The following is a 26,054-nucleotide window of genomic DNA, read 5'->3' as shown; positions in this document are numbered from 1 at the left end:
GGGGAAGACTGAGAATGGTGCCCAGAGGCACACAGGCAAGCATGTGAAACTGCAGCCCAGTGCGGCAAATGAACACAGGATTGCAGAGAACCCAACCTGGGCTACACCCGGGGGGGGGGGGGGGGGTGGATGTGTTCAGGCATACATATACACAGAGAATAAGGACCATGCACACAATGGGACGCCCTCAGCCATGGAAAGGAACGAAACTGATACAGGCTGTAACAGGCAAACATGAGACACTCACACCAAGGGAAATAAGGTAGACACGACCACAGGTATGTGATTCCATTTATAGGAAGAGTCCAGAACAGGGAGATCCATTGAGACAGAAAGTGGGTTCTTGTCAGGGAAGGAGCGGGACATGAGGAAGAACTGCTAAGCAGGGTCATGACCCAGGTGGTGACACTTTGTGCAGGCACTTCACAGCTGTGGGTCTCAGGTCACAGAAGCCCACCTTCATTTAAAACCCACACACTCCCATGCTGGGGCCAACCAGGTCCCTGAGGATGCCCACACAGTCAGTCCAAGGTTTGCCCTTTCCCACACTCGAGCCCTCTGTGGGGAGGACACTTTTTTGGGCACCCTGAGTCTTGTCACTATTGTAGTCTGTGTCCATCTTTCCTGGCTAACATTCCTCAGTTCTGTGACATCAGAGGAAAGCCCCTGTAAGCTACTCGGGCATAGAGGATTCATTTAGGAAGCTGGGTGTTAGGAGGGGGGGGGGGTGCTGGCCTCAGCAGCCACCTGCTGGACTTGGGTGAGGAAACTGGTGGGTGTCTCTGAAAGCCAAGAAGCCCCAGCAGGGAGGATGAAAGCCAGTCCTGGCTCTATTTCTGGGTCTGCTCACGGGCTGCCACGAAGTTTAGCAGGTCAATGGCAGTGACAACCCCAAACACCATCTGCTGCTTGCTGGACATGCCATTGCTGCAGTCTAGGGAAAAGAAACAGCTGCTGGATTAAAGAGGACAAGGCAGGGACACAGAGCTGTTGACACCAAGAGACTCTTTCCCCAAACTCCAAACAAGAGCAAAATATCAGCTGAGCCATGTGAGTGGAGTCAGAGAGCACCTCCTCTCACCAGCCCTGCAGTAGAATGCTGGGTGCTGTCTGGGACAGGGAACTGGAAACCAACCCTGGCTCTCCAGAACTGACAGCCTGGCAGTTGCCTCCTCTCAGCCCATGTCCACAGGCCATGTGCAGTGTCACAATGCCAGGACAAGCCCCAGGCTTCTCTTTCTGGCCCAGAATCCTGCCTGGCAGCCAGGGCCACCTGAGACTGGAGCTTCATATCATCTTGGGCTGGGCCCTACACCTCACGGCCTACAGATGCAGAGAGCCAGGCTAACAGTTTTGTATCAATTCGGGAGGATGCAGGGAGGCCAGGCTTCTGTCCACGCACTCATTTAAGTGTGGGTGGGTCTTGCCCACTCATGAGAGGGACATAGGGGCTTCTCATGATTAGGGGTGCCTCTGGCCTAGGACTTGGCCTGGTTCACCAGTTCTAGGGGTTCTAGGCTGCCAACTCAGCCTGCAGTCCTTGGCATGAATCCACCTCCATAATGGTGGGCTGGGCCCTTCATGCCAGATCCCTCCCTCTCTCTGCAGATACATGCCCTGTCTGTCTGGCCTGTCCTCAGGAGAGCCCCTACTGGCATGACTCCTTGGGAGGCTCAGAAGGCCGCACAACTGAATTCAGACAGAGGCCCCCTTGGAGGAGGTCCATCAGGGACAGGCATATCACTGGCCTACCTGGAACCCCAGCAAAGGACAGAGAAACTCAGAAGAAATCAGCTGTGGCATTTCAGAAACACTTAAGGGACCATTTGTCTAGCCCTGGGACCCCCATGGAGCAAGCGACAGTGGGCTCCAGTTAGGCTGACTAGTTCCCCACACAGGGTGAGGGAGGGGATAGTTTAGGTTTCCAGCTGCCCCTAAAGCTAGAATTCAGTTTTGTTGTTGCTGCTGTTGTTTTGTTTTGTTTGAAATGTTCAAAAATTAGGAGTCTCCCCACCTCCCTTTACCCAACTTTAGAGGTCCAGGTCCTTAGATGCCCTTGAAAGGCTGTGATTCTGACCATGAGACCCATTTTCTAGGGACTGGGATGGGTGGGCGAGTTGTACATACCTGTGGGCCCCCCCACCACTCCTGACCAGGCCTGGTCTCGTGCTGTAGAGCCAAGGACGGGAGAGGGGTTAGACAGGGGGCCACCCCCACATGCAGGCCAGCCTTAGGGCCAGGTATAAGGCCCTCCCAGTTCTTATGGATGGAAGAATGAAAGTCAGTGCCCCTCACCCCACAGGGACCTAAGAGTGCCGTCCCCGCCTACAGATGTTGACACTGGGAAGGGGCTGAGAACAAGAAGGACAGACTGACTGTTCCATATGTACAGCCTGTGGCTCACAAGCTGTCCTTTTTTTTTTTCTTAAGATTTATTTATTATTATATCTAAGTATACTGTAGCTGTCTTCAGACGCCCCAGAAAAGGGTGTCAGTTCTCATTACAAGATGGTTGTGAGCCACCAAGTGGTTGCTGGGATTTGAACTCAGGACCTTCAGAAGAGCAGTCAGTGCTCTTAACTGCTGAGTCATCTCTCCAGCCCCCAAGCGGTCCTTTTAACAGACACCCAGAGCTTCCCTTCAGAGTTCCCCTGGAGTCCATCAGAATCAATCAGTATCTCCTAGTGATGTCAGCAAGGGCCAAGAATTTCAGCTGTCCCCGGTTCCTGTAAGACTGGCCCCTCAGCATCCTTAAGACTGCTGTCTTAGCCTGTGGGCCTAGGACCATTCTGTTCTATCTAAGCAAGTGGCATGAGGGTTCATTGGAGCAGGAGGTGTCCTTTGGGCACATGACTAGACTTACAGGCAAACCAGGACTCAGGATGTCAGATGCTATGATAGGAAGATGAGGACCACGGACTCCCCATTACCCTCTTAGGGAGCATGCCTGCCTACTGCACATAGCAGGCATGTGTACCACGAGAACCTGGGCCAGGCACGGCCAGTAACCAGGGCTTGACATCCTTACCCCCAACAAGAACCCAGCACCAAAAGTGGGGGCACCACTCACATTGGATCTGCTCGTGGACCACCAGGGCGAAGTGGTCCATCTCCAGGATGTGAGAGAGCATGCCCAGTGTGTCAGTCAGATGGATCTGTAAGAGAATCTGTGTTTGTGCTGGCCCAAGGACAGGCCCTCAGAACTCTCAACCCCCATAAACTTAAAACCAAGACAGCACAACACTCGCCATAGCTGCTCAGGTAAATTTCAAGTTGACAAAAGGCCACTAATGCCCAGAGCCTTAGCATGTCTGTGTTGTGGCAACCTGTCTGAATACTGGCTTGAGATTTGACTCCAACCCCATGGCTTTTGGTTGGAGGCCAAACTAGTGAACAGAGCAGTGGTTGTGGGGGTCTATAAAAGAGAGATGGACCAGGGGGGCCTAGAGCTTTTACTGGTCTGCACCCAAGATCTATGTGACAGTGGTGACAACCTTCAGCTGAACAGACCTCGAACACCATGAGCAAGCTGTATAGTTACCCAGGGTAGTGTGGGTCAAGGACTCACTACTGGCACAGGACACACTACCCCCTGCCTTTAGGCCCAACTTCCTCTCACATGCCTACTACCCCTCTGGAAAATCATACCGGTTTGAACTGCTTGTAGAGGACTTTGCAAACTTCGTCTGATGGCCGCACCTTTCCAGCCAGCAGGGATGACAGCATGTTCCCGAGGGTCACCATCCCTAGGATGGCCCTGAGGAGAACACAGAATTTAGGGGGAAGAAGAATCAAGGGTGAGAGAGGGATCTCCAGCCAATGTGGAGTTCCTCTTAAGAACCTGAACCAGGAGCTGGAGAAATGGCTCACTGACCAAGAGCATCTGCTGCTCTTACAGAGAGAGGACCTGGGTTCAGTTCCTGGCACCCACATAGCAGTTCACAAGCATCTCTAACTGCCACCATCACGAAGTGTACAGATGGTACACACAGACACACACACTCACTCACTCTTAGAGGGGCCAAGCCTCCCACCTGGCCCTGTTGCTAGGAAACCTCATCAGGCTCCTGGATCCAGAACTTTGCTCAGGCCCTATGCTTGGGTTATGTGCTTCTCTGCACTGGATGGCAAACATCTCTGGACTTTCCAGCTCCCAAATAATGACACAGATTTATTATTTATAAAAGCTTGGGCACTACAGGGAGTGTATACACACACACACACACACACACACCACACATGCAGTACACTTGTACACATAAAAATATAACCGGGGGAGGTAGAACAGAAGATCCCCACAGAGAGACAAATAAGCTTAAAAGTCCTGTGATGCTGACATCCACACAGGGGTCCAGGGTGAGCAGCCACCAGACTTTTGAGGATGCTGGTCAGCCAGGCCTCCTTACCATGCATTCTCTGGTTGCCACCCACAGGGTGCCTGTCCCCTTCTCCCTAGGGCAGTCTGTGGGCCTGCACAGTGCCAATGAACTAGGGTGAAGGACAGAAACACTGAGACCTGAAGAGTTACTATGGCCCCATGTCAGCTGCTCAGGGACAAGGTGGTCAGCAGGCTGTCCGTGGATCTGGACAGTGCATACAAACTGACCACACTCAGCTGCTTATCCATGTTAGTGACATGGACACTGGGGCCTGGGGAACGTGACCTAGGATCCTAAAAGTCAGAGCCCTGGAGTGCAGTGAGGGAGGGAGAGACTGACCCAGACTCGTTGACCACAGGTGCCTGATCAAAACCCTTCTCCCGGAGGATGGCGATGGTGTCCTCACAGGTGACGGTGGGCAACACGGTCAGCGGGGCCGACAGGCTCAGCTCTTGAACACGCAGATGCCACCACCTGAAGGAGGGTACGGAACAGAGCAGAAAAAGGCCATGTGGAGCAGGCCATTAGGCCGGGAAAGAACCACCATGCTGGGAAACCCAAAGGCCACCTTTCCTGCTCGCCCAGGGATGAGACAGAGGCGGGCAGCATCCTTACCAGGGCCTCTTCACTGAGAGCTCCTCTTTCATGAAACCCTTCTGCAGCATCCATTTGTCACTCAGGAACTTGGACCTGCAGGGTCAGTGTGTCACTGAGGCCGCTGTGCCCAGTGGGAGGCACATACATGGTCAGGGATGCGGTTTGGGGGGCCTTGCACTTGTCTTGGGTCTTACTGTTTCCACATAGGATGAAAGGATGCCAGAGTTCCAGGGAGGCAGAGAACTCGGGGTTACTGGGCATCTGGGTCGGAGGAACCAAGGAGGTTGCTTTTAGAAGCCTCTGTGATCAGAACCTCTCTTGCAGGTTCCCGGGCAGGCTCCTCCTTGCACCCCCAAGTCTGCCTCAACAGAGAGAACCTTTCCCATTCTGACCAAAGGCTGCTGAGCAGGCTACAGAGCTGTTAGGGTCTGTTCTGAGGAGGCATGCTGAGGAGCAGGAGCACGGAAGAGAGGTGGCCACTACTCCAGTATACACTCATGCATTCTCATATAAAATGCTCAAGAGCTTTGAGCCCCTAGAACCACACACGCCAGAACCATGCACACGGACACACAACAGGCCCACCATCTGTTGGAGAGACAGATGGCGTCTGGTAAGTTTGTCACCCTACCTGCAAGCCAGCAGGATGCCCATGCCTGGTCCTGCCAGACTGTGAAGCTCTACACAGACATTACTCTATGTCGCTCACAGGCTGTGGATAAAGCCCAAGGTGAGGAAGATGTGGGTTACCCATCTCTATCACTCCCGCTGCCTGGGAAGCCCTGCTGCAGAGTAGCTCCCCCTAGCTCAGCCAGGAATCCAGGCAGCTGACAGGACTTCAAACCTGCTGGTCCTAGGTGGCCAGGCAGCGAGCTGGGACTGTCCTGTGAGTGCTGAGATCTATCAGTACCAACAAGGCTTCCCAGGCTACTCACTGAGTGATCACATCACAGCAAGTCCTATGAGAACCCAGCAAGGGGACATTCACCCTCCCAGGTCCAGTCTAGGACAGCCGATGAAGCGGCAAAGCTGGTGGACAGGACTGTCCCATAAAAACATCAGTACATGGGCTAGAGAGATGGCTCAGCAGTTAAGAGCACTGACTGCTCTTCCAGAGGTCCTGAGTTCAATTCCCAGCAACCACATGGGGGCTCACAACCATCTGTAATGGGATCTGATACCCTCTTCTGGTGTGTCTGTAAACATCTACAGTGTGCTTACATATAATAAGAAATAAGATTTAAAAAAAAAATCACTGGGCAGTGGTGGCACACGCCTTTAATCCCAGCACTTGAGAAGCAGAGGCAGGCAGATTTCTGAGTTTGAGACCAGCCAGCCTGGTCTATAGAGTGAGTTCCAGGGCAGCCAGGGCTACACAGAGAAACCCTGTCTCAAAAAAACAAAACAAAATAGAACAAACAAACAAAAAAATATCAGTACAGCTTGGCCCATGGTGCCCAGAGACCCCCAAGGGTTAATGAAGCCAAACCAAAGAAAACAGGACAGAAGGGGTACGTACGTACGGGGCACAGTTGTCCACTTAAGCTGTCGCCACAAACACACATAGACTTTTACACACATGCACACGCTCACACGGGCTCAGGATGGAGCCATGCCAAGTGAACACCAGCTTGGCTCAGAAGTCATGAGGGATCCTGGGACAAGCAGGCTTCTGAGGCCCAGCTGCTGGCCATGCTTTCCCATCATCCCACTGACAACACTTAGGTGACAGCAGCCGGGAGGGTGATGAGGACCAGGGACATGCCTTACATGTAGTTCCGCACAGAGTCAGGCAGGATGACCACACAGCGCTGCCCTTCCTGCAGCTCCTGGGCAGCCTTCACAGCCACAGCCATGGCGCTGCCAGAGCTTCCACCTGTGGAGAAGACTGTCAGACTTGCCCACGTGTGTGCACACGCATCCATATATAAGCGTGTGTGTGTGTGTGTGTGTGTAGTGCACACACATCTATGCCAATACTCTAGAAAGATCCATGAGAGATACATTCGTCAGGCATGTAGATGAATACCCAGCCCTGTGCATCTCACACATGCCCATACATGCTCTGGGAGGATCTGTAGGAATCTCTGGCCAAAGACTGGGTCTGAAAGGAAGCCATCACTCTGGATCATCTTCCTCCTCATAAGCGATGAGGCTTGCTGCTTTTATCTCATAATTAAACTCTCAGTGAGGAATTGGGGAGACCCTGGGGCAAATGAGCCTTCATGTTCAGCCAGAACGGGCTAATGGCAGGGTCCTCCAAGCAAAGAGCCAACCAAGGACACGTGTCTCGCTGACTACCTAAAACCATCACGCAAAGCCAATACGTGACATTAGGTACCATCATAAAAAGAGCCCCAGGTTCACTGTGACACTGACCATATAGAGCCCTAGACCTGAGGACCTCCAGAGAGAGAGCCAAAGCCACTATTGCTGCCTCTCCAGTTGGGGCTCATCGGGGTTTAGCCTAAGAGGGTGCAAGGCAGCCTGGTGTCTCTCTTGTCTCACGACCATGGCCCAGCTGACTACTCATCTCTCAAGGACCAGGGGTGCACCACTTCCACAGAGGGCTCAAGTACCCCGAGTCACCTCCTAGTAGTCATGCTCCAAGTTATTTTCTTTTTCTTTTTTTCTTTTTTTTTTTTCTTTTGGTTTTTCAAGACAGGGTTTCTCTGTATAGCCCTGGCTGTCCTGGAACTCACTTTGTAGACCAGGCTGGCCTTGAACTCAGAAATCCACCTGCCTCTGCCTCCGAGTGCTGGGATTAAAGGCGTGCGCCACCATCCCGGGCTTCCAAGTTATTTTCAATCAGGAGAAAGGGCTTATTCCCTTTCTCCTGATATTGCTTGGCCATGCTGGGGCTCTCTGCCTTGCCCTTCCCCCGACTCCAACATGACAGAAACATGGGGCCATATTTATAGGGCAAGTTCAGGCACACTTGGTGTTCTTCAAATGTCAGGTTTAACTCAAGCCACTGGGGTTTCTGATGACCTATGGTCAGGCAGTGGTGTTCTGTCCACCCTCAACAGGGTGACCAAGGAGCCCAGGATGGGAGGAAGCGTGTAGAGGTTGCTTTTAAATGTGCCTCAGCTGCACAGAAAACTAGAAAGGTGGGGCTGGAGAGATGGCTCAGTGGTTAAGAGAACTGACTGCTCTTTCAGAGGTCCTGAGTTCAATTCCCAGCAACCACATGGTGGCTCACAACCATCTGTAATGAGATCTGATGCCCTCTTCTGGTGTGTCTCAAGTAAGAAGAGTGTATTCATATACATAAAATAAATAAACATTTAAAAAAAGAAAAGAAAAGAAAACTAGGAAGGCAAAAAGTGCTGTCCCGCCGGGCAGTGGTGGTGCACACTTTTAATTGTGAGGCAGAGACAGGCAGATTTCTGAGTTTGAGGCCAGCCTGATCTACAAAGTGAGTTCCAGGACAGCCAGGGCTACACAGAGAAACCCTGTCTCGAAAACAAAATAAAACAACAAAAAACAAACAAACAAACAAAAAACAAAAGACTGGAAGGGCATGCCACGTGGTGGTGGTGGCAGCTCACACATTCAATCCTAGCACTTGGAAGGCAAAAGCAGGCAAATCTCTGAGTTCAAAGCTAGCCTGCTCTACAGAGCGAGTTCCAGGACAGACAGGGCTGCACAGTAAAACCCTGTCTCAAAAACAAAAACAAAAACAAAATACAAAAAAAAAAAAAAAGAGCCGGGCGTGGTGGCGCACGCCTTTAATCCCAGCACTCGGGAGGCAGAGGCAGGCGGATTTCTGAGTTCGAGGCCAGCCTGGTCTACAGAGTGAGTTCCAGGACAGCCAAGGCTACACAGAGAAACCCTGCCTCGAAAAACCAAAAAAAAAAAAAAAAAAAAAAACATCAACAATAAAGGGCTAGAGAGATGGCTCAGTGGTTAAGAGCACTGACTGCTCTTCTGAAGGTCCCGAGTTCAAATCCCAGAAACCACATGGTGGCTCACAACCATCTGTAATGAGATCTGATGCCCTCTTCTGGTGTGTCTGAAGACAGCTACAGTGTACTTACATATAAGTAAATAAATCTTAAAAACAAAACAACAACAAAAAACTAGAAGGCCGGCACCTCCTGCCCTGGTCTCCACAGGTGACTCCAAGAAGCTGCAGCGGGCAAGCAAACTGAGTTAAGGAAGGCTAGCGCCTGGGCAGATGCATGTCTCCAGCTGAGAAGTTACTGCGGTCGCACAGCCTTAGAACGACCATGACAGGGCTTGCTCGGCCACTCACCACATAGCAGTCCTTCCTGTGCAATGAGCATGCGGGCAAAGGCGAAGGAATCTTCATCATTGCTCTTGAACCACTTATCCACCACCTGTGGCAAGACGGAGTCAAGGCTGAGCTCAGGCAGAGGAACCTGGGGGCGGGGCAAGCTCACAGAAGACTTCTTCCCCCCTGCATCTGCAAAACCAGACTTCTCTGCTCCTTTACGCTTTGCAGCGTAACTCAGATCACCCACATCTTTATCGGTCTGGTGGCCTCTGCTAACATCCGCCCAGCCGCCTTTGACCATCCTTCCCTTTGCCTTTCAGAGCATCATCAGATGTGAACTTGAACATGGTAGTGAGTTTCACCCTGTCTCAGTTCCTATACCAGCATCTCGCTCTTCTGTCCCTCTTCTGTGCCTCATCTGGGGCAGCTGGAGTGCCAGAATGCAGAAGCAAATGAAGGATCCAGCAGCAGCCTGTGGCTCTGCCTCGGGATGTACTTTGGCTCAACCTACCGCCCTGTCCAGGACTGTCGGGATGAAGTCGTAGCCAATCCCTTCCACCTCATAGGCTGTTTGCTCCGTCTGGTTCAGCTCCTCGGGCTCCGCAAGGATGGAGCCTTCAGGATCGACACCGATGATCTGCAGGGTGGGCAGCTTTAGGGCTCAGGTTGCAGGTCACGGAGAAGTCCAACGCAGCCCTAAGCGGCTGCTGTCAGGAAAGATGTTGCCCCACTAATATCTGCCTGCTAATGACTGGCGCACAGGATGCACGTGCCAGTCCCAGACCAGAGGAAGGTAAATCTCCCAGAATCCCAGACAAGAAGCCGGAAGGCCACAACCTATCCAGCACAAGGTGTTTGGAAAGGTCTTCCCAGTGCTGCTTTAGGAAGGGCCCCAGTCACAGGCGTTTGGAGAGCCTTTGGCGACAAAGAGCAGCTCTGGACTCTGACCCCTTCCTGGAGGGTGGGTAGTCTCATGGGGAGAAAATGCCTGTTTCTATGTGCCAACCCCAGCCCAGTGTTTCTCAACCTTCCTAATGCTGCGACCCTTTAAATACAGTTCCTCATGTTGTGGTGACCTCCCCCCCCTCACAAAGTCATTTGTTGCTCCTTCATAACTCTAATTTTGATGTTATGAATCAGAATGTAAGCACCTGATATACAGGACATCTGATATATATCCTTGTGATATATATCAAAAGGGCTTGTGACCCCCAGGTTGAGACCCACTGCCCTAAGCCAACCTGGGGATTATGTTAAGTGGCTTCTGGGCTAATCCAAAGGGCTTCATCTCACTCCATATAGGAGCCCCCAGGACCCTTTGTTCCCCAGATTCCTACCAGGTGACTGGATATGACTCTTCCAGACAGCAATGGGATCAGCTGGGAATATGGGGAGGAACTTAGTTTCCAGGCAGAGGGGCCACCCAGCAACTATGCACCTCTGAACACAGCTCAGGCCACCCACTCAACCACCCTGTCTGGATCAGCACCACCCAGAGTACCACACTCACTTTACAGCCAGGGCACTTCTCCTTCAGCTTTCTGGCGATCCCTGTGATGGTGCCACCAGTGCCTGCTGAAGCCACCAGCATATCCAGCTTCCCTAGGGAGAGAAGACACTCTCAGGCCATGGCCAAGCCAGCCCATCACTCTTAACGACCATTGGAAATACACTCGACCGAAATCAGGTCAGTGAGATAAACTGAAATGTCGACCATCACTGCCTCTGTCTGTGGATGGGATGGTGAAGGAGCTGCTTTCTGCACTGCGACCTTGGCCTTTGAACTACCCATGTAGCTGAATCTACAAGGATGGGTCAGCTGGGGAGCTCGAAGTCTGGCAGAGGTAAGCAGTCAAGGATGCTCCTTCCTGGGCTGTTTGATTCTTGGGTGATTACAGAGCAGCAAACTAGACTTTTAGGACACAGGCAGAATGGCTGAAGCTGAGGAAGGCTCTTCAGTCGAGTGTGGTTCCCTGAGGGTGCACAAGTCCCCTGCTCCTTGGTAAACTCAGCTTAAACATCCCTCGCTGTGAAATCATTTCTAGAGAGGTTTCCCTTTCCTCTGAGCCCTCTTGGCCTCTGCCTCACCTCTATGTCTGAGACATCTGGTTCAGGCTGTGTTCCATCCCTATGTCCTCCAGGCTGAGCTCAGGCATGCTGATGCTGGCTTCATATCTTGGGGATCAAGGGACATTGACTTTGGCATTTAGTTTTTCTCACCTTCAGAGCTGCATGGTGACTCATAGCTGCAATTAGCTTACTCTCAGTATAGGCATGAGATATATGCTGACTGCCTAGCTCCTGGCGGTGGTGGGATGTTTCTCTTCTTCATGGGAGAAGGTGCTGGAAGGTACCAGCCTTGGCCTCCCACTTGGAACCTGACATTGGCATTGCCGAGGGTGCAGACGTGTTCCATGCCCAGGCACTGGATAGTAAAAGCCCTAGTGTTTGCGTACCCAGTTTTATGAGTGAGAATCCTCATTTGGCAGGCTTGGTGCACATTCCTGAGTTTGCCTGGCTTAGACTTGCCTGATGCCGATCACCATGCAGCTCTGAAGGTAAGAAAAACTAAATGCCAAAGTCAATGTCCCTTGAATCCCAAGATATGAAGCCAGCATCAGCATGCCTGAGCTCAGCCTGGAGGACATAGGGGTGGAACACAGCCTGAACTAGGTGTCTCAGACATAGGTGAGGCAGAGGCAGAGACCAAGAGGACTCAGAGGAAGGGGAAACCTCTCTAGAAACGATTTCACAGCGAGGGATGTTTAAGCTGAGTTTACCAAGGAGCAGGGGACTTGTGCACCCCCAGGGAACCACACTCGACTAAATATGAGAGTTCTGTCATCTTCACACAACTTAGAAGCTTGAGGGAAGAGAGTCGCAGTGAGGGATTGTCTAGATCAGCCTGGCCCCTGAGCATGCCTTCAAGGGACTGTCTTGATTTTATTAATTGATTCGGAAAAGACCCATGTTTCTTGCAATGGGGTATCCTGGGCTGTATACGAGCAGGGGGGAGTGAGCGGACCATGAGGCATGTGTACTTCCTCTTCTGTCTATCTTCTGTGGATCTTGAGTGATCAGCTGCTTCGGGTTCTTGCCTCTTTGCCTTCCCCACAATACTGTGAGCTGAAACAAACCCTTTCTCCCCTGAGTGGTTTTCTGCCTCGCAAGCATGCACACACACACACACACGCACACATGCACGCTCATGCAGAGCAAGACGGACAGCCGCAGAAATGAAACTGAGTAAGAGGTGGCTGCAATCAAGGTGAGCGGAGGAGTGGGAAGCACGCACCGTCACACTGCTGCAGGATCTCCTCGGCGGTGTCGTCGTAGTGTGCCAAAGGGTTGCTGGCATTGCGGTACTATTCAGGGGGAAAACAGAGAGGCGGTGTGTGAGCTTACCGAAACCACCTGCATCATTCATGGACACTGGTCGGTGAGTTCCATGCTGGTCAGCAAGTCCTACAGTAAGCAACCTAGAGAGCCTCATCTTGAGGGCCCTCACATGCAAGATAGTAAAACCTGGCCGACATCGTGTGAATTAACGCTGAAGCGAAATGAACAGAGGGGGAGGCTTTGGGAGGGAGGGGGTGCAGGTTCTGAGATATTTTGCATCTTCAGAACCCCAGAGGGTCATCTGAAATTAACCCAACATCACTGTCCAGTGGGTTGTGTCGAGTGGTGCTACTCTCTAACGCTGACACTGAGACAACAGAAACCAAAGGTATGGCCTGGTATATTGAGTGTAGATCTTGAGTAACCAGCTGCTTCAAATTCCTGCCTCTTTGCCTTCCCCACAATACTGAGAGCTGAAACAAATTCTTTCTCCCCTGAGTGGTTTTCTGCTGCGCTTGCATGCATGCACGCACGCACGCACGCACGCACGCACGCACGCACGCACGCACACACGCACTCACTCACGCGTATCACTGAGTATGGCCTGGAGCATCCCCCCCAGAGGAAGTATGTCGCCCTACTCACACTGGGCAGAGACCAATCCCTCAGCTTCCCAACAGGGTCCCATAGGAAACACCACACTTGAACACAAATCTCTGACCACAGATTTGCCCCCTTGGTCATTGTGGGGGAGGTGGGGGGACGTGGAGGGAGACACCTAACCTGGTCCAGAATGTGAGAATTAGGGATTTCATTCTTCAGTCGCCACGCCACTCCCACGTGGGACTCGGGGGAATCAAATCTGGCGTTGGTGGGAGTCCTCACAATCTCGGCTCCCAGAGCCCGCAGCACATCCACCTGTCCAGGAAAAACCATGCCAGGTATCACTGTACCTGGGCATCAGCCTAAGTGGTACCCTCGGGGGCCCCTGCCCTGGGTACCCTGGGGCACCTACCCCAGCTCACCTTTGTTTTTAGTTGGTAAAGAAAGGCTTTTATTAAAGCAGAGGCCACACAGGGACGGACACACACACACACAGGCGTGCGCACGCGCCCCCGCACCCCCCCCCCAGCTCTTCTTATTTACTTGATGTAGCAATAGTCCTTCAACCCAAGCCCTCCCACTGGCCACGCCCTCCTCTCCCCGACCCTAGGCTGTCCTGGACACACCTTCTCCATACTCATCTTCTCCGGCATCACGATAATGCAGCGATAGCCCTTCACTGCAGCAGCCAGAGCCAGCCCGATCCCTGAAGGGTCACATGCAGAGCGTGAGAGGGGCCTGTGCCCAAAGCCCTGTTCCTCCCTGCCACCTGCCTGGGACACCAGGGATAAACCCCAGAACCGTGAAAGGACAAAGAACCCCTGTTCTGGGAAGGAACCCCACACTCCGATGACGATCTGACAGCCAGGTACACAAATGTGCTTCTGGGTCTGAAGTGGAACAGAACATGCACACCTGGGGAGAGGCAGCCTGTGACCAGCCTTCCCCTTTTGACCTCCCCATAGGTCTGCATGGGCCAAGGACCTTCAGCCTCTGCTCTGCCCCAACCGGTCCTGTCCCCACCTGTGTTGCCAGAAGTTGGCTCAATGATCGTGTCTCCAGGCTTCAAGGTTCCAGCTCGCTCAGCATCTTCGATCATCCGAAGGCTGATGCGGTCCTTCACACTCCCACCCGCATTGAAGAACTCACACTTGGCCACTGAGAAGCAAACATAAGTCAGAGAAAGGACTCTGGTCCTCACACATTCCCGACATCCTCAGCTACCTGACACACCCTCAGGATGAAGGCTGCCCCTGGTGTTTGCCATTCCATGTCCACTGCCCACCTCTGTACCTGGACACTCCTGGTTACAGCGGGCCTGTCTCCCACCTGCCCTGTAGACCATGGCGACACTGAGTGAGAAGACGGTCAAGAGCCCAGCAGAATGAACATGTGCAGCAGGAGCCTGGATTTGAGCCCCCACACTCCTGCAGCATAGCCAATTCAAGCAACCCCAGCCAGGCCACCTTAAGCCCCTGCTTCAGTTGCCCCAAACTCCTCTACCCTTGACTGCCTCTATCATCCTTGGTCAGTGAGCCCAACCCCCATGCTCTGCCCTGCCCCCACCTGATATCACCTCCTCCCATCCTGAACTCTTCCTCCCCACCTCAGGGCTGGAGTAGCCCCGTACTCCAGAATACCCACAGACTGCCTTCTTGGCTGGCTCTTGGTTCTGAAACCTACCATAAACACACTGTCGCCCCAGAGCTAGAGGAGATTCTGTGGGCACAGAGGGGCCTGATGTCTGCTCGCTTGGCCCCAGCCCTCGGCCACATCATATCCTCAGATTTGTAACACTGCCCCCATCTGCACCCCCAGGGCCAAGCCAACTTAGCCCTTACCCCAGACAATAGCCCAGCCTATGACTGCTTACACCCCTGCTTGGGAACAGCTCCCTGTAAGGAATCCCTTCCCAGATGACCTGCATTCATCTGGGACCTAATTCCCACCCTTTGTCCCATAAGTGGTTGGGTGACCTGCTTCCACAGCAGCCTGTGACTGTCACTCAGTGAAAGCTCGACCTCCATATAGGACCTTCCACCCCTCCTGAGGCAAAGCCACTCCACACAATCTCCTCATAGACACATTCTGCCTAACATGGCGCCTCATGCTTTTAATTCTTGCAGTAGGGAGGCAGAGGCAGGCAATCTCTATGATTCCAGTCTGTCTGGGCTACATAGTGAATTCCAGACCAGCCAGAGCTATACAGTGAAACCTTGTTTCAAAATACAAAACAAAGCTGGGCAGTGGTGGCACATGCCTTTAATGACAGCAACTCACATGGCAGAGGCAGGTAACTCTCGGAGTTGGAGGCCAGCCTGGTCTACAGAGTGAGATCTGGGACAGTCAGGGCTACCCAGAGAATCTCTGTCTCAAAAAAAAAAAAAAAACCAAACCAACCCCCTCAAAAAAACAAAGTGAAAACAAACAAAAAAGATGCTTGCTCTGATAGCTCCACTTCACTTCTGCCTTCATCCTCTTTCTGCAGGATCTTCCCAGGCTGGCTCTTGAAAAGGGGCCATCTCAGTTGCTAACACACATCTTTCATCCCAGAAGACCCCCGCTGCCAGTATCCCCCCAGAGCCTCAGCAAGGGGTCATCCCAGGGCCCTGGTCCAGGATGGAGGCAGTCCCAGGAGAGCCAAATACTCACAGAGCTCACACTTGAGACCAGCATTCTTTGAGATCTTGTTGATTCTGACCATAGGGGTGTTCCCAATTTTCCTCAGAATATCTGGTAAAATTTTGGGGGATTTGGTCCTAAAACAGAGGGAAGAGGCCATTCAGGAAACAAAACTGAATAGCAGTTCGAGCCTTGATGTTGCAGGATATTTGATCACACTGTGAACCCCAACATTGTGTTAATTAGTGAAAAAAAGTTGTTTCTAGTTGTGGTGTGGCTCAGCCTTAGCACACACCTTTAATCTGTCTGACTGGAAATGCATAAAAATGCTTTTAGTATGCTTTTAGTACATCTTTAATCCCAAACAATGAAAGTAAAGTTAGTTTGTAGAAGGAAGCAACCATGTTTAAAAGTGATGTCTAATTGAGTGGCAGACAAAGTGATGAATCAGAGAAAGATTTGACAGACTAGGATATGCCTAATTCTCAGGAGAAGAGAGAGGAAAAAGAGGCTACTTAAGTGAAAGCACTGCAGAGAGAGAGAGAGAGGGAGAGAGAGAGAGAGAGAGAGAGAGAGAGAGAGAGAGAGAGAGAGAGAGAGAGAGAGAGAGAGGAGAGGAGAGGAGAGGAGAGGAAGAGAGAGAGGAAAAGAGGGAAAGGGGGAAAGAGAGAGGCAGGTTTTCACAGGCAAAGAAGAACAAGCCAGAGAATGAGAAGGAGCCAAAAGATTAGAACAGATTGCCAGAGCTGGTTTGAAGCCAAGCAGAAAAAAAAAGCTAGAGGTCAAGAGAGAAGCCAGATTGCGTCAGCAAGCCAGATATCAGAAAAAAACTAGGAAAGGGTGATCTTATTCAGCAGTAAATTTCAGAGGCTGAAAACTTTATAGGCCTAGATTAGATTGTACGGAGTCTCGAAGCTTCCAAGACTAGGCCTAGGTTAGCAGACAGAGGCCTTAAGCCTCCAAGAGGACAATTACTTCAGATGAATAAAAGATACTGTTATACCCTGGCATCGTGTACATTTAGGAAATCAAGAATTAAAGTGCCTCAGGGAAGGCCTGGGTTGTGGAATCTCTGGCAGATCCACACCCAACATAAATAACACACACACAGTCATCCACCCAAACACCCAAGTACAGTGACATTTGAAGCCAGTTTGAGGGACTGGACCTCCATGTAACTTCTACTCCCTGGGTCTGAACATGCCCTTGCATCTCACAGGACATTGTGGATGGGAAGCTAAATTAGGGACACGCTCCCTGCCATGACGATAATGGGCTAACCCTCAGAGACTGTAAGGCAGTTCCAATTAAATGGTCATGGTGTCTCTTCACAGCAGGAAAACCCCAACGAAGACACCTCTTCAACATCTAGTTTGGTTAGTTTCCTCCAAAATTCCTTTTATTACGCTTCAAATGGTTCTACAAGAAAGGCACTGGCCGTCCCTCCCAGACTGGGTCACAGAACATCATACTCTACTCTGGGCCAAATGGGCCAAAAACAAAAAACCCCCGGAGACTCCTCAGTGTCACGCATTCATTATACCAATGGACCCCAAGGTCCCTCTCTTGTTTTTTGAATTCTGCTTTGTGTTTTCAGCCCCTGTTCACTCCAGATGAGACTCTCTTAGGGACACCCATTGCCATCCACCTGTGCTGTCTTCCACCGCTAGGGATCCCACCATCTCCTCCTCCTCTCTCTCAAATGTCACTCTTCCTCGCCTTTCAACCTCGTCACCATATGATTGATGAGTGATGTCGACTATCCACACCATGTTCCTACTGAGACCTAAAACAGTTCAAGAAGACATCATCCGCACACCCACCCCCCACGGCCCCCAATCATTACTTGGCCTTGCTGATCTGTCAGAAGGAACATGTAGAGATAAAGACCAAAACTCTGCTTGTGGGCTGGAGAGATGGCTCAGTGGTTAAGGACACTGACTGCTCTTCCAGAGGTCCTGAGTTCAATTCCTAGCAACCACATGGTGGCTCACAACTATCTGTAATGGGATATTATGCCCTCTCTGGTGTGTCTGAAGAGAGCTATAGTGTACTCATATACATAAAGTAAATAAATCTTTTTAAAAAAGAAACAAACTCCGATTGTTCTAATAACAGGTGTGACTGCTGGGAATCTGGGTCCTGGTGACGTAGTGACATCTTACATTGACATGAGGGGCCTAATGCTCATGACCTCAGGCCAGGCCTCACCCTATGGTTACGTCACCTTCAGCTAACTCCTAATGAGCTGTGCTACCTGAAGGAATGGCTACTCTCAAGAAAGACATGTTATGGGCTGGAGAGATGGCTCAGATCTGATGCCCTCTTCTGAGGGTGTCTGAAGACAGCTACAGTGTACTTACATATAATAATAATAATAATAATAATAATAGACACAAAAGTCGCAAAAGGCATTTAAAAATAAGAAAGAAAGACGTGCTATAAAATTACTTTACGAGATAGTGGCATTCTGTCTACATATGCAAATGCAGAACCAGCACAGAGGGCCCATGAGTTTATATATGCCCAGGGAGTGGCACTCTTAGGAGGTGTGGCCCTGTTGGGCATGGGCTTTAAGACCCTAATCCCAGCTGCCTGTAAATCAGTCTTTTCCTAGCAGCCTTCAGATGAAGATGTAGAACTCTCAAGTCCTCCTGTACCAAGCCTGCCTGGACGATACCAAGTCCCTGCCTTGATGATAATGATCTAAACCTCTGAACCTGTAAGCCAACCCCAGCTAAATGTTGTCCTTATAAGAGTTGCTTTGGATGCTGGGCAGTGGTGGCACATGCCATTAATCCTAGCACTTGGGAGGCAGAGGCAGGTGGATTTCTGAATTTGAGGCCAGCCTGGTCTACAGAGTGAGTTCCAGGACAGCCAGAGCTACACAGAGAAACCCTGTCTTGAAAAACAAAAACAAAACACAAACAAACAAACAAACAAAAAGTTGCCTTGGTCATGGTGTCTGTTCACAGTAGTAAAACCCTAACCAAGGCATGATGTATCTTCTCCCTAATTTACAGGAGAACTCTCAGCAGGCAAAATGGTACACTGTAATTCCAGCCCTTAGGTCACAGAGACTGGAGAATCTGGGTTTCCAGGTTATTCTTGCTACATAGTAAGTTTGAAGCTAGCCTGGGGATACACTGAGTCCCTTCCTGGAACATCCCTACCCAGATCTTGCTCCCTCTCAGCCTCATGGTCCCTCTCTGGGAATTCACCTGCTACAGATAACACATCTTAGTAAATTCTGTCTTCTTCTCTTTTGAGCCCTGGTAAATTCTTTGACTGCTCATGCTGTCAGTCTTCAGGTTGTTATTTCCCACAACAGCAAGCCACTGTCTCAAACTACAAACAGCCAGGCATGGTGCCATACACCTGTAATCCTAGTACTTGGGGAGATTGAGGCAGGAGGATCCTAGCACTAGCTCTAAGTTCATGACCCAGGCCAATCTTAGGGTCTAAAACAAGATCCCACCTCAATAACAAACAAACCCTGACTTGGAGACAATAGACCCAGCCTATCTTGCTTGAAAAATTTAACCCTCTGATCCCTCAGACTCCAGAATACCCCAATTGCTTTCCATTCAGGTCTCTGAACAACTGAAGTGCCTCCCTCGCAGGGGTAGGTCCTCGGGTATCATGCTCCCAGAGTCCCCAGAAGCCTGGCATTACTGGGCCAGCAAGGCAGAAGTGATGCCAAGAAACAAAAGGCCCAGGGCTACAAGCCTGTGACAGGTCAAGCTTGTGGCTTCAGGGCTGCTCTGCAGCATTTCAATGATAGCACAGTGTCACCAGTACGGTTTCCAGAGCAGTCTCTCCATGGCTCTCTCTCCGCAGGCTCCAGAGTGGCTGCACACCCACACACTCCCATCCAGGGTTGAACTCATCAACCCTGCTTAGGGATCTGCGCCCCACAGCAAGACTTCAAGGTTTTGCCAGGCTGCTGGTCCCTGGCTTCCTGCCTTCCCCGCCCTAGGCTTCTCACACTGGAGCCAAACTGATGAAATAGAAGCCTCGGTCACCTTTGGCTCCGGGTCAGGAGAGGAGTTAAGAACTTGAAGTGCCAGGGTGGAAGGAGAAGCTGTCTGGGGGCCCGGACCAACAGGCAGCAACAAGTTAGACTCAACCAGGTCTTCCAGAGAGGCAGAGTCACATCCTGGGGAAGAGCTGGACGAGTTCCCTTCCCTGCTGTCCTTGGTTGGACTCAGGAAAGTGAGGAGAGGCTGAGCCAAGGTCAAGATCACCTGACCTGAACCCCAGGGAGGCCAGGCAGGGACAGCTTTAGGATACAGGGTCAGGTGTGCTCACTCTGAAAGTTATCAGATGTTTGTTCAGGTGATGGTTCCAATCCGTCATCCATCCCCATCCAACTGCCCGTACTTTGCCAGCACAGAAGGGCAGCTCTGCGGGACCTCAGAAACCCCAGTTCCTCGACAGAGCTGCCTGAAGCCTACCTGTTCCTCACTCTACAGCCACCAACCACATCAAGAGCCTCTGGAAGTGGCTGGTTTGTCTCGCCCTCATCAACCAGTCCCATCTTTCCCTGTGTCCATATCTGCCCCCATACCAGTGCCCTGAGCCAGTGCCTCCCCACGGAGTGCAGGAGCCTTCCCTAGGGTCCCTCCCTGAGCTTCCAATGACTTCTACCAAAGCAGGGCTGATCAGCTGAGGACAAACCTGCCCTTAAGGCTGAAGTGTGTAGCATGCACACATCTTTGAACAAGCAGTTCCCAGGCTCTTGGGAGCCCTTAGGGGGTGGGGTGGGGATGGGGATGGGCTCTTTTTTGCCTCCTGTAGCCACAGGGCTCTTACCCCCTGCTGTGTCGTCCTGGCAAGAATTCATCTGACCAGCTCCCACCTGTCTCCTGACTTCCCAGAACTGGTGTTCATTCAACAGACACAGCTCCTATTTTATAAATGTTCATCCACACTCCACCCCACTTTGGTCTCTTAATAGATTCTGCCTTCTACACCAGCCAGGCCTCACGCAGACTTCTGAACCAATAACAGTAAATGCTGGTGGCCACACACAGGGAACTGGACCTCAAGGAAGTAAAACACAAATCCTTTCACCTACTTGTTTGACTTTGAAGACATTAGACTAAGGAAATGAAGACAATCCTAAGAGCCTTTTACAACAGGGTGGGAACGTGCAGGGTGGGACACTGTGCATGTTCCTAAGCCAACTACTGACTGTACATGGAATGGCTTCTATAGCGTGGTGGTGCACGCCTTAAATCTCATCACTTGGGAGGCAGAGGCAGGTGGATTTCTGAGTTCAAGACCACCTTGGTCTACACAGTGAGTTCCAGGACAGCCAGGGCTACACAGAGAAACCCTGTCTCAACACCTCCCCCCAAAAAGGGGGGGATGGCTCCTATCATCTATCAGTGCAAGGACAGCCTTTGCCCAACCATAAAAGAAGCCCACCAGAGCCAAACCCCAGTATATGTAAACTGCAGTACCAAAGAGCCACCTTTCTTCGCTTTGCCTTCACTCTTGCTACCCCTGCCCCGCCCCCGCAGTGATTATAGGTATGGCCTCCACACCCCTCCCCCACCCAAGGAAATAAACCCACCATCTTGGGATCAAAGACAGAGACTTACAGCGCTGTGTGATAATGTGGGGAGTCCGCCATGGCCCTGCCCAGCTGCCAGGTACATCTGCTCGGGGTATCAGGCCGGATCCAGACTCGATCCTTGTCCCCTGAGGGGCCCTTCTCCAGTTGTCTCTTTTCTGAGTGCATGTCCAAGTGCTGGAAGCCCCCAGCAGAGCCATCTTCACACTGGGATGTCCCTGAAGGCATGCTGGGATTTTCAGAGGGAGCGGAGACCTGTCGTTAAGTAGTTGGCTCTCTGGGAGTGTTGGCTCCACTCAAACAAACTCAGCAAGGATGGGAGAAAAGGAGCAGGTTCCAGCTGCTGTGGGAAATGGTTCAGGTTCCTTTCAGAAGGTTAAACGTAAACTACTATCTGACGCAGCAGTTGAATCCCAAGGCAGAGATCCAAAACACACAAAAATAGATGTTTACATTGCCCATTCTCATGGCTGTCTCAGCCAAAATGTGACTATTACCCTAAGTCACTGATGAATGGAGGTACAAAAATGTGTCCCGTCCATGCAACAGAATACTATCCAGCCACAAAGAGAAACAGATAAACAGATGGGGGGGGGGGGGCTGGAGAGATGGCTCAGCAATCCAAAGTGCTCGCTTTACAATCATGAGCACTGGAGTTCTGTACTCAGACATACGCACAGATAAATCAACCATTTTTTTAAAAAGAGATGGACAGAGTGTTCAATGAAAGGAGCCAATCATACCCGAGATTTCAATTATACAAAGTGCACAGAATAATCATCTGTCCTATGTTTTTACATCTGTGAGGGACCCAGAACAGGTAAGCCAATAGGAACACAGTGAGAGGACACTGAAGAAAGGTAGGGGAGATGGTTGTGTTTTATCAAAAAAGAAGCCAGAGATATGTTTGGTAGAGGCAAGGTATGATGTGGGGGAAGGGGGTGCCTCTGCGAGCCCATGCTGAGGCATCCCTTCCCCCTGAGGGACCAGCCACATGATGGTATAGTATAGAATAGAGTTCATTTAGGGTATAGGGAGGGGACTTGAGGGGGTAGTAAAGACAAAGAATTGGAGGGGAGAAAGTAGAGGAGTAGAGGCCAGCCATGAGCACATGGAGGGGGGGGAAGGGGAAAGGGAAAGGAGGGGGCAGAGAGGGAAGAGAAGAGCAAGAGAAAGGAGGGGCCCCAGCAGCTCCTTTTATAGTGAGTCAGGCACACCTGGCTGTTGTCAGGTAAGGTGGGGTGGAGCCTAGATAAAATGCCAACAGAGATAGTAATTTTTGAATGCACAGGGGCTTTGGAGATGATGAAAAAATATGAGTCTGGGGGCTGGTGATATGGCTCAGCAGGTAAGAACACCGACTGCTCTTCTGAAGGTCCCGAGTTCAAATCCCAGCAACCACATGGTGGCTCACAACCATCCTTAACGAGATCTGACTCCCTCTTCTGGAGTGTCTGAAGACAGCTACAGTGTACTTACATATAATAAATAAATAAATCTTTAAAAAAATATTTGTCTGGTCCTATTTTTCATTCTGTAGCTGTGATTAAAACAACAACAACAACAACAAACATACTGACCAAAAGCAACTGCAGGGAGAAAGGATTTATTTCAATTACAGTTCCAGGAAGTGAGGGAAGGAACTGTAGCTCAGGAAAGCAGCTGGTCACATTGTTTCCACAGTTAACACCAAGAGAAAGAAAGGAACTCGAGGGCTGGTGAGATGGCTCAGTGGGTAAGAGCACCCGACTGCTCTTCCAAAGGTCCAGAGTTCAAATCCCAGCAACCACATGGTGGCTAACAACCATCCGTAACGAGATCTGGCGCCCTCTTCTGGAGTGTCTGAAGATAGCTACAGTGTACTTACATATAATAAATAAATAAATTTAAAAAAAAAAAAAAAAGAAAGGAACTCGAGCTGCCTCCTCTTGTCTAGCCTTCCCCGAGCTTACACTGTTCAGGACTCCCTGCCTAGAGAAGAGTGCAGCCCCCTGGACTGGCTACTTCCGCATCAAGTAATGAGCAAGTCAATTTTCTACAGACATGGCCCCCAGGCCAATGAGATCTCGGCAGTCTGTCTGTTGAGACCCCTTCTCGGATGATTCTAACCTGTGTCGAAGTGACATGTAACACAAGCCAAAGCCTTGTATAGACAACAAAAGTTGCACAATCTTGTGGACAAGGTGGAAAGGCACCCCCTCCATGTTGGCCATTTTTGCACATCAGAGTAAATTGCAGATTAAAGTTATTTTATTTAGCGGCTGGATGTGTAGCTTGGTGAGAGGAGATATGGCGGTTGTCAAGTGCCAAGAAAAAAAAAATGTGTGTGCCCTCAACATGTACACATTTTCTTGTTATTCCACGAAGAATGAGGCATCACAGCTTGAAAAAAATTTTTTTAAAGCTGGGTGTCATTGTGCATACCTTTAATCCCAGCCTACAGGAGGCAGAGGCAGGTGACTATGAGTTCAAGGCCAGCTTGGTCTACCTAGTAAGTTCCAGGACAGCCAGGGCTTTGTAGAGAGATCCTGTCTCAAACAAACAAACAACCAATAAATAAATACATCTTTTAGATTTACTAATATGTATGGGGATGTTTTGCTTGCATGTATGTATGTGCACCACGTGTGTGTGCCTGCTGCTCTTGGAGGCTAGAAGAGAGGGTCAGATCCCCTGGAAATGTAGGTACAGATGATTGTGAGCCACTAGTGGCTTCTGCAAGAACTCCAAGGGCTCTTAACCACTGAGCCATCTCTCCATATCCCCAAACTTCTGTTTGCCTAACATGAACAACTAGGTGTTCTAAGTATTCTATATGTGATCTAGCACTCTAAAATGATGTCAGGAGCCCACCTGGCCCTGGCCCATCTTATTCATTCCCTTGGTGGGGGAGGGGCAACTAACATCAAAACGCATGCGCCCAGGAGGTGGCCTAGACAGGTGCTTCTCTCCTTAGGTTCAAGAGCCCTCTCTAAACCTGGAGTGGTGGCGCACGCCTTAATCCCAGCACTCGCACTCAGGAGGCAGAGGCAGGTGGATTTCACTTTGAAGACCAGGCCAGCCTGGTCTTCAAAGTGAGTCCCAGGACAGCCAGGGCTATACAGAGGAACGCTGTCTTGAAAAACAAAACAAAACAAAACAAACAAACAAACAAACAAACAAAAGAGTCCTCTAAAAAGTCCTCTTGCTAGGCGACCCGACCCGGGCTGCAGAACTCTCCAAAACCCATGGCAGGCGCAGTTCTCCCAGTGCCATCACTTAAGCGTCCTCCTGGAACAGGAAGCCATCGAACAACCCGAACCCAAACTTGGCGAACGTGGCCCAGGGCATCCTGCATCCCTCCCGACTCGCACGGAGAGGCCACTGTTCCAGTGGGGTTTTCCTAGGACTATGACGCTCCCGCACAGACCGCCTGGCCACTCGATCAGTGTGTGGCAGTGACGTGGGAAACCCTTCGCAGGTTGTACAGCTCTAGGTCTTGCGCCCTCCCCCGCCCCCACCAGGTTCCGCACAAGGAAGAGAACCTGCTCTCCCACTACTCCGCCACCCCGCACGACACTACTTCAATATTTACCCTCACCCCGGCACCAGTGCCCCAAAGAACAATTTGCGAAACAGCGGTCTCCATCCAAAATTGGGGAAATCGATGACCGGTAGCGCGTCACCCTAGAACCCGGCTCCACGCTCAGAGACTCGCAGCCTTGGGACCTGGGGCCACGTGGGTGCTCAGCATAGGGCTGCGGGGAGGTCGATACTAGCGGGAAGAGGGCAATGGACGCAGGTGGCATCGAGGTGGAGGGACAAGTCAGGACGCCCCGGTGGGAGCACGGGGACCTTAGCGAGCTGGAGCATCGGGCTCACGAGCTGGCATTGCTCTGAGAGTCCAGGTACAGAGGAAGCCAAGTCCGTGCCCAGGGATGGGGAGTGCCCGCGGGCTACCGAACCGCAGCGAGGATCTCGCTCTGTGTGCGGCGTGGGAGTCAGTGCGGCCCGAGCTCACCTAGACTCAGACGCGGGAAAACGGCTCGGCTTGGGCTAGGATGCAGAGCACGCTCGGACAGGATCACAGCTCAGATGGGGACCCAGGGAAAGGTGGCCGGTCTAGAACCGACCCAGCCACACACAACAGGCTTAGGCGATTGGCCCGGCGACGGGGGGCGGAGGGCCGACACCCGCCAATCCTGGGCCGCAGAACAGCTGCCCACTCACCCCGCCCCCCCCCACACCCTTTCCCCTCTCCACCCCCATTCTGGCTCCTCCAAGGCCGGCTGGACGCCCAGCCTCCACAGCGGGGTGTCTGCTTGCTCTGGGTGTTGCCTTCAAAAGTTGGAAAGGAGAAGTTCTGCCATCTAACACGTGTTTGTCGTGAGGCACACGACTCGGAGGGAGCCCAGGTCTGTGCCCAAAGGTCTGCACCTTGCGGCACAGCCTGGCCAAGTGTCAGGGAACCTCGTTTCCCAGGACCCGATCCTCTCGAGGACGTCCTGGTGGGGCTTCCTAGCTTGGCAGGCTCGAGTCACCCATCACTGTTCTGAACGGCAGGACCTGACGTTCACAGGAAAAGAGGCCAGAGTTCTTCCAAGCAACTGGCCTGAGGGGCCTGGGTCAGTGGTGTCACTGGAAGGACGCCCCCAATATCAATATCTGTAGGAGGTTTAAAATGGGCGTGACGTATGACGTGGTGGTGCCTGCA

At 51.4% G+C, this 26,054-nt stretch overlaps 1 protein-coding gene across 4 annotated transcripts; it reads right to left on the bottom strand.

Annotated features, from left to right (window-relative positions):
• Positions 1-279: 279 nt before the first annotated feature.
• On the bottom strand, positions 280-25,483 carry Cbs (cystathionine beta-synthase). 4 transcript variants are annotated; one of them, XM_021185840.3, is made up of 17 exons: positions 25,362-25,483; positions 21,390-21,704; positions 15,811-15,917; positions 14,182-14,316; positions 13,785-13,864; positions 13,339-13,473; positions 12,512-12,581; positions 10,727-10,818; positions 9,728-9,853; positions 9,235-9,319; positions 6,747-6,852; positions 4,995-5,069; positions 4,719-4,853; positions 3,649-3,757; positions 3,071-3,155; positions 2,128-2,169; positions 280-934 (listed from the first exon to the last, which is right to left on the bottom strand). In XM_021185840.3, exons 2-17 carry the CDS (start codon positions 21,587-21,589, stop codon positions 831-833), a joined length of 1,686 nt encoding a protein of 561 aa, XP_021041499.1. In that variant the 5' UTR covers positions 21,590-21,704; positions 25,362-25,483; the 3' UTR covers positions 280-830. The 4 variants fall into 4 exon arrangements, with proteins under 4 accessions (XP_021041499.1, XP_021041501.1, XP_021041502.1 ...); XM_021185842.2 differs by having other exon boundaries at positions 21,390-21,701; positions 25,362-25,481; XM_021185843.3 differs by having other exon boundaries at positions 21,390-21,590; positions 25,362-25,481.
• Positions 25,484-26,054: the final 571 nt, after the last annotated feature.

The sequence above is a fragment of the Mus caroli genome, unplaced genomic scaffold (genome assembly GCF_978045245.1).
Source record: "Mus caroli unplaced genomic scaffold, Mus_caroli_1 scaffold_18, whole genome shotgun sequence".
Classification (NCBI taxonomy): Eukaryota; Metazoa; Chordata; class Mammalia; order Rodentia; family Muridae; genus Mus; species Mus caroli.
This window is presented reverse-complemented; position numbering and strand designations above follow the sequence as displayed.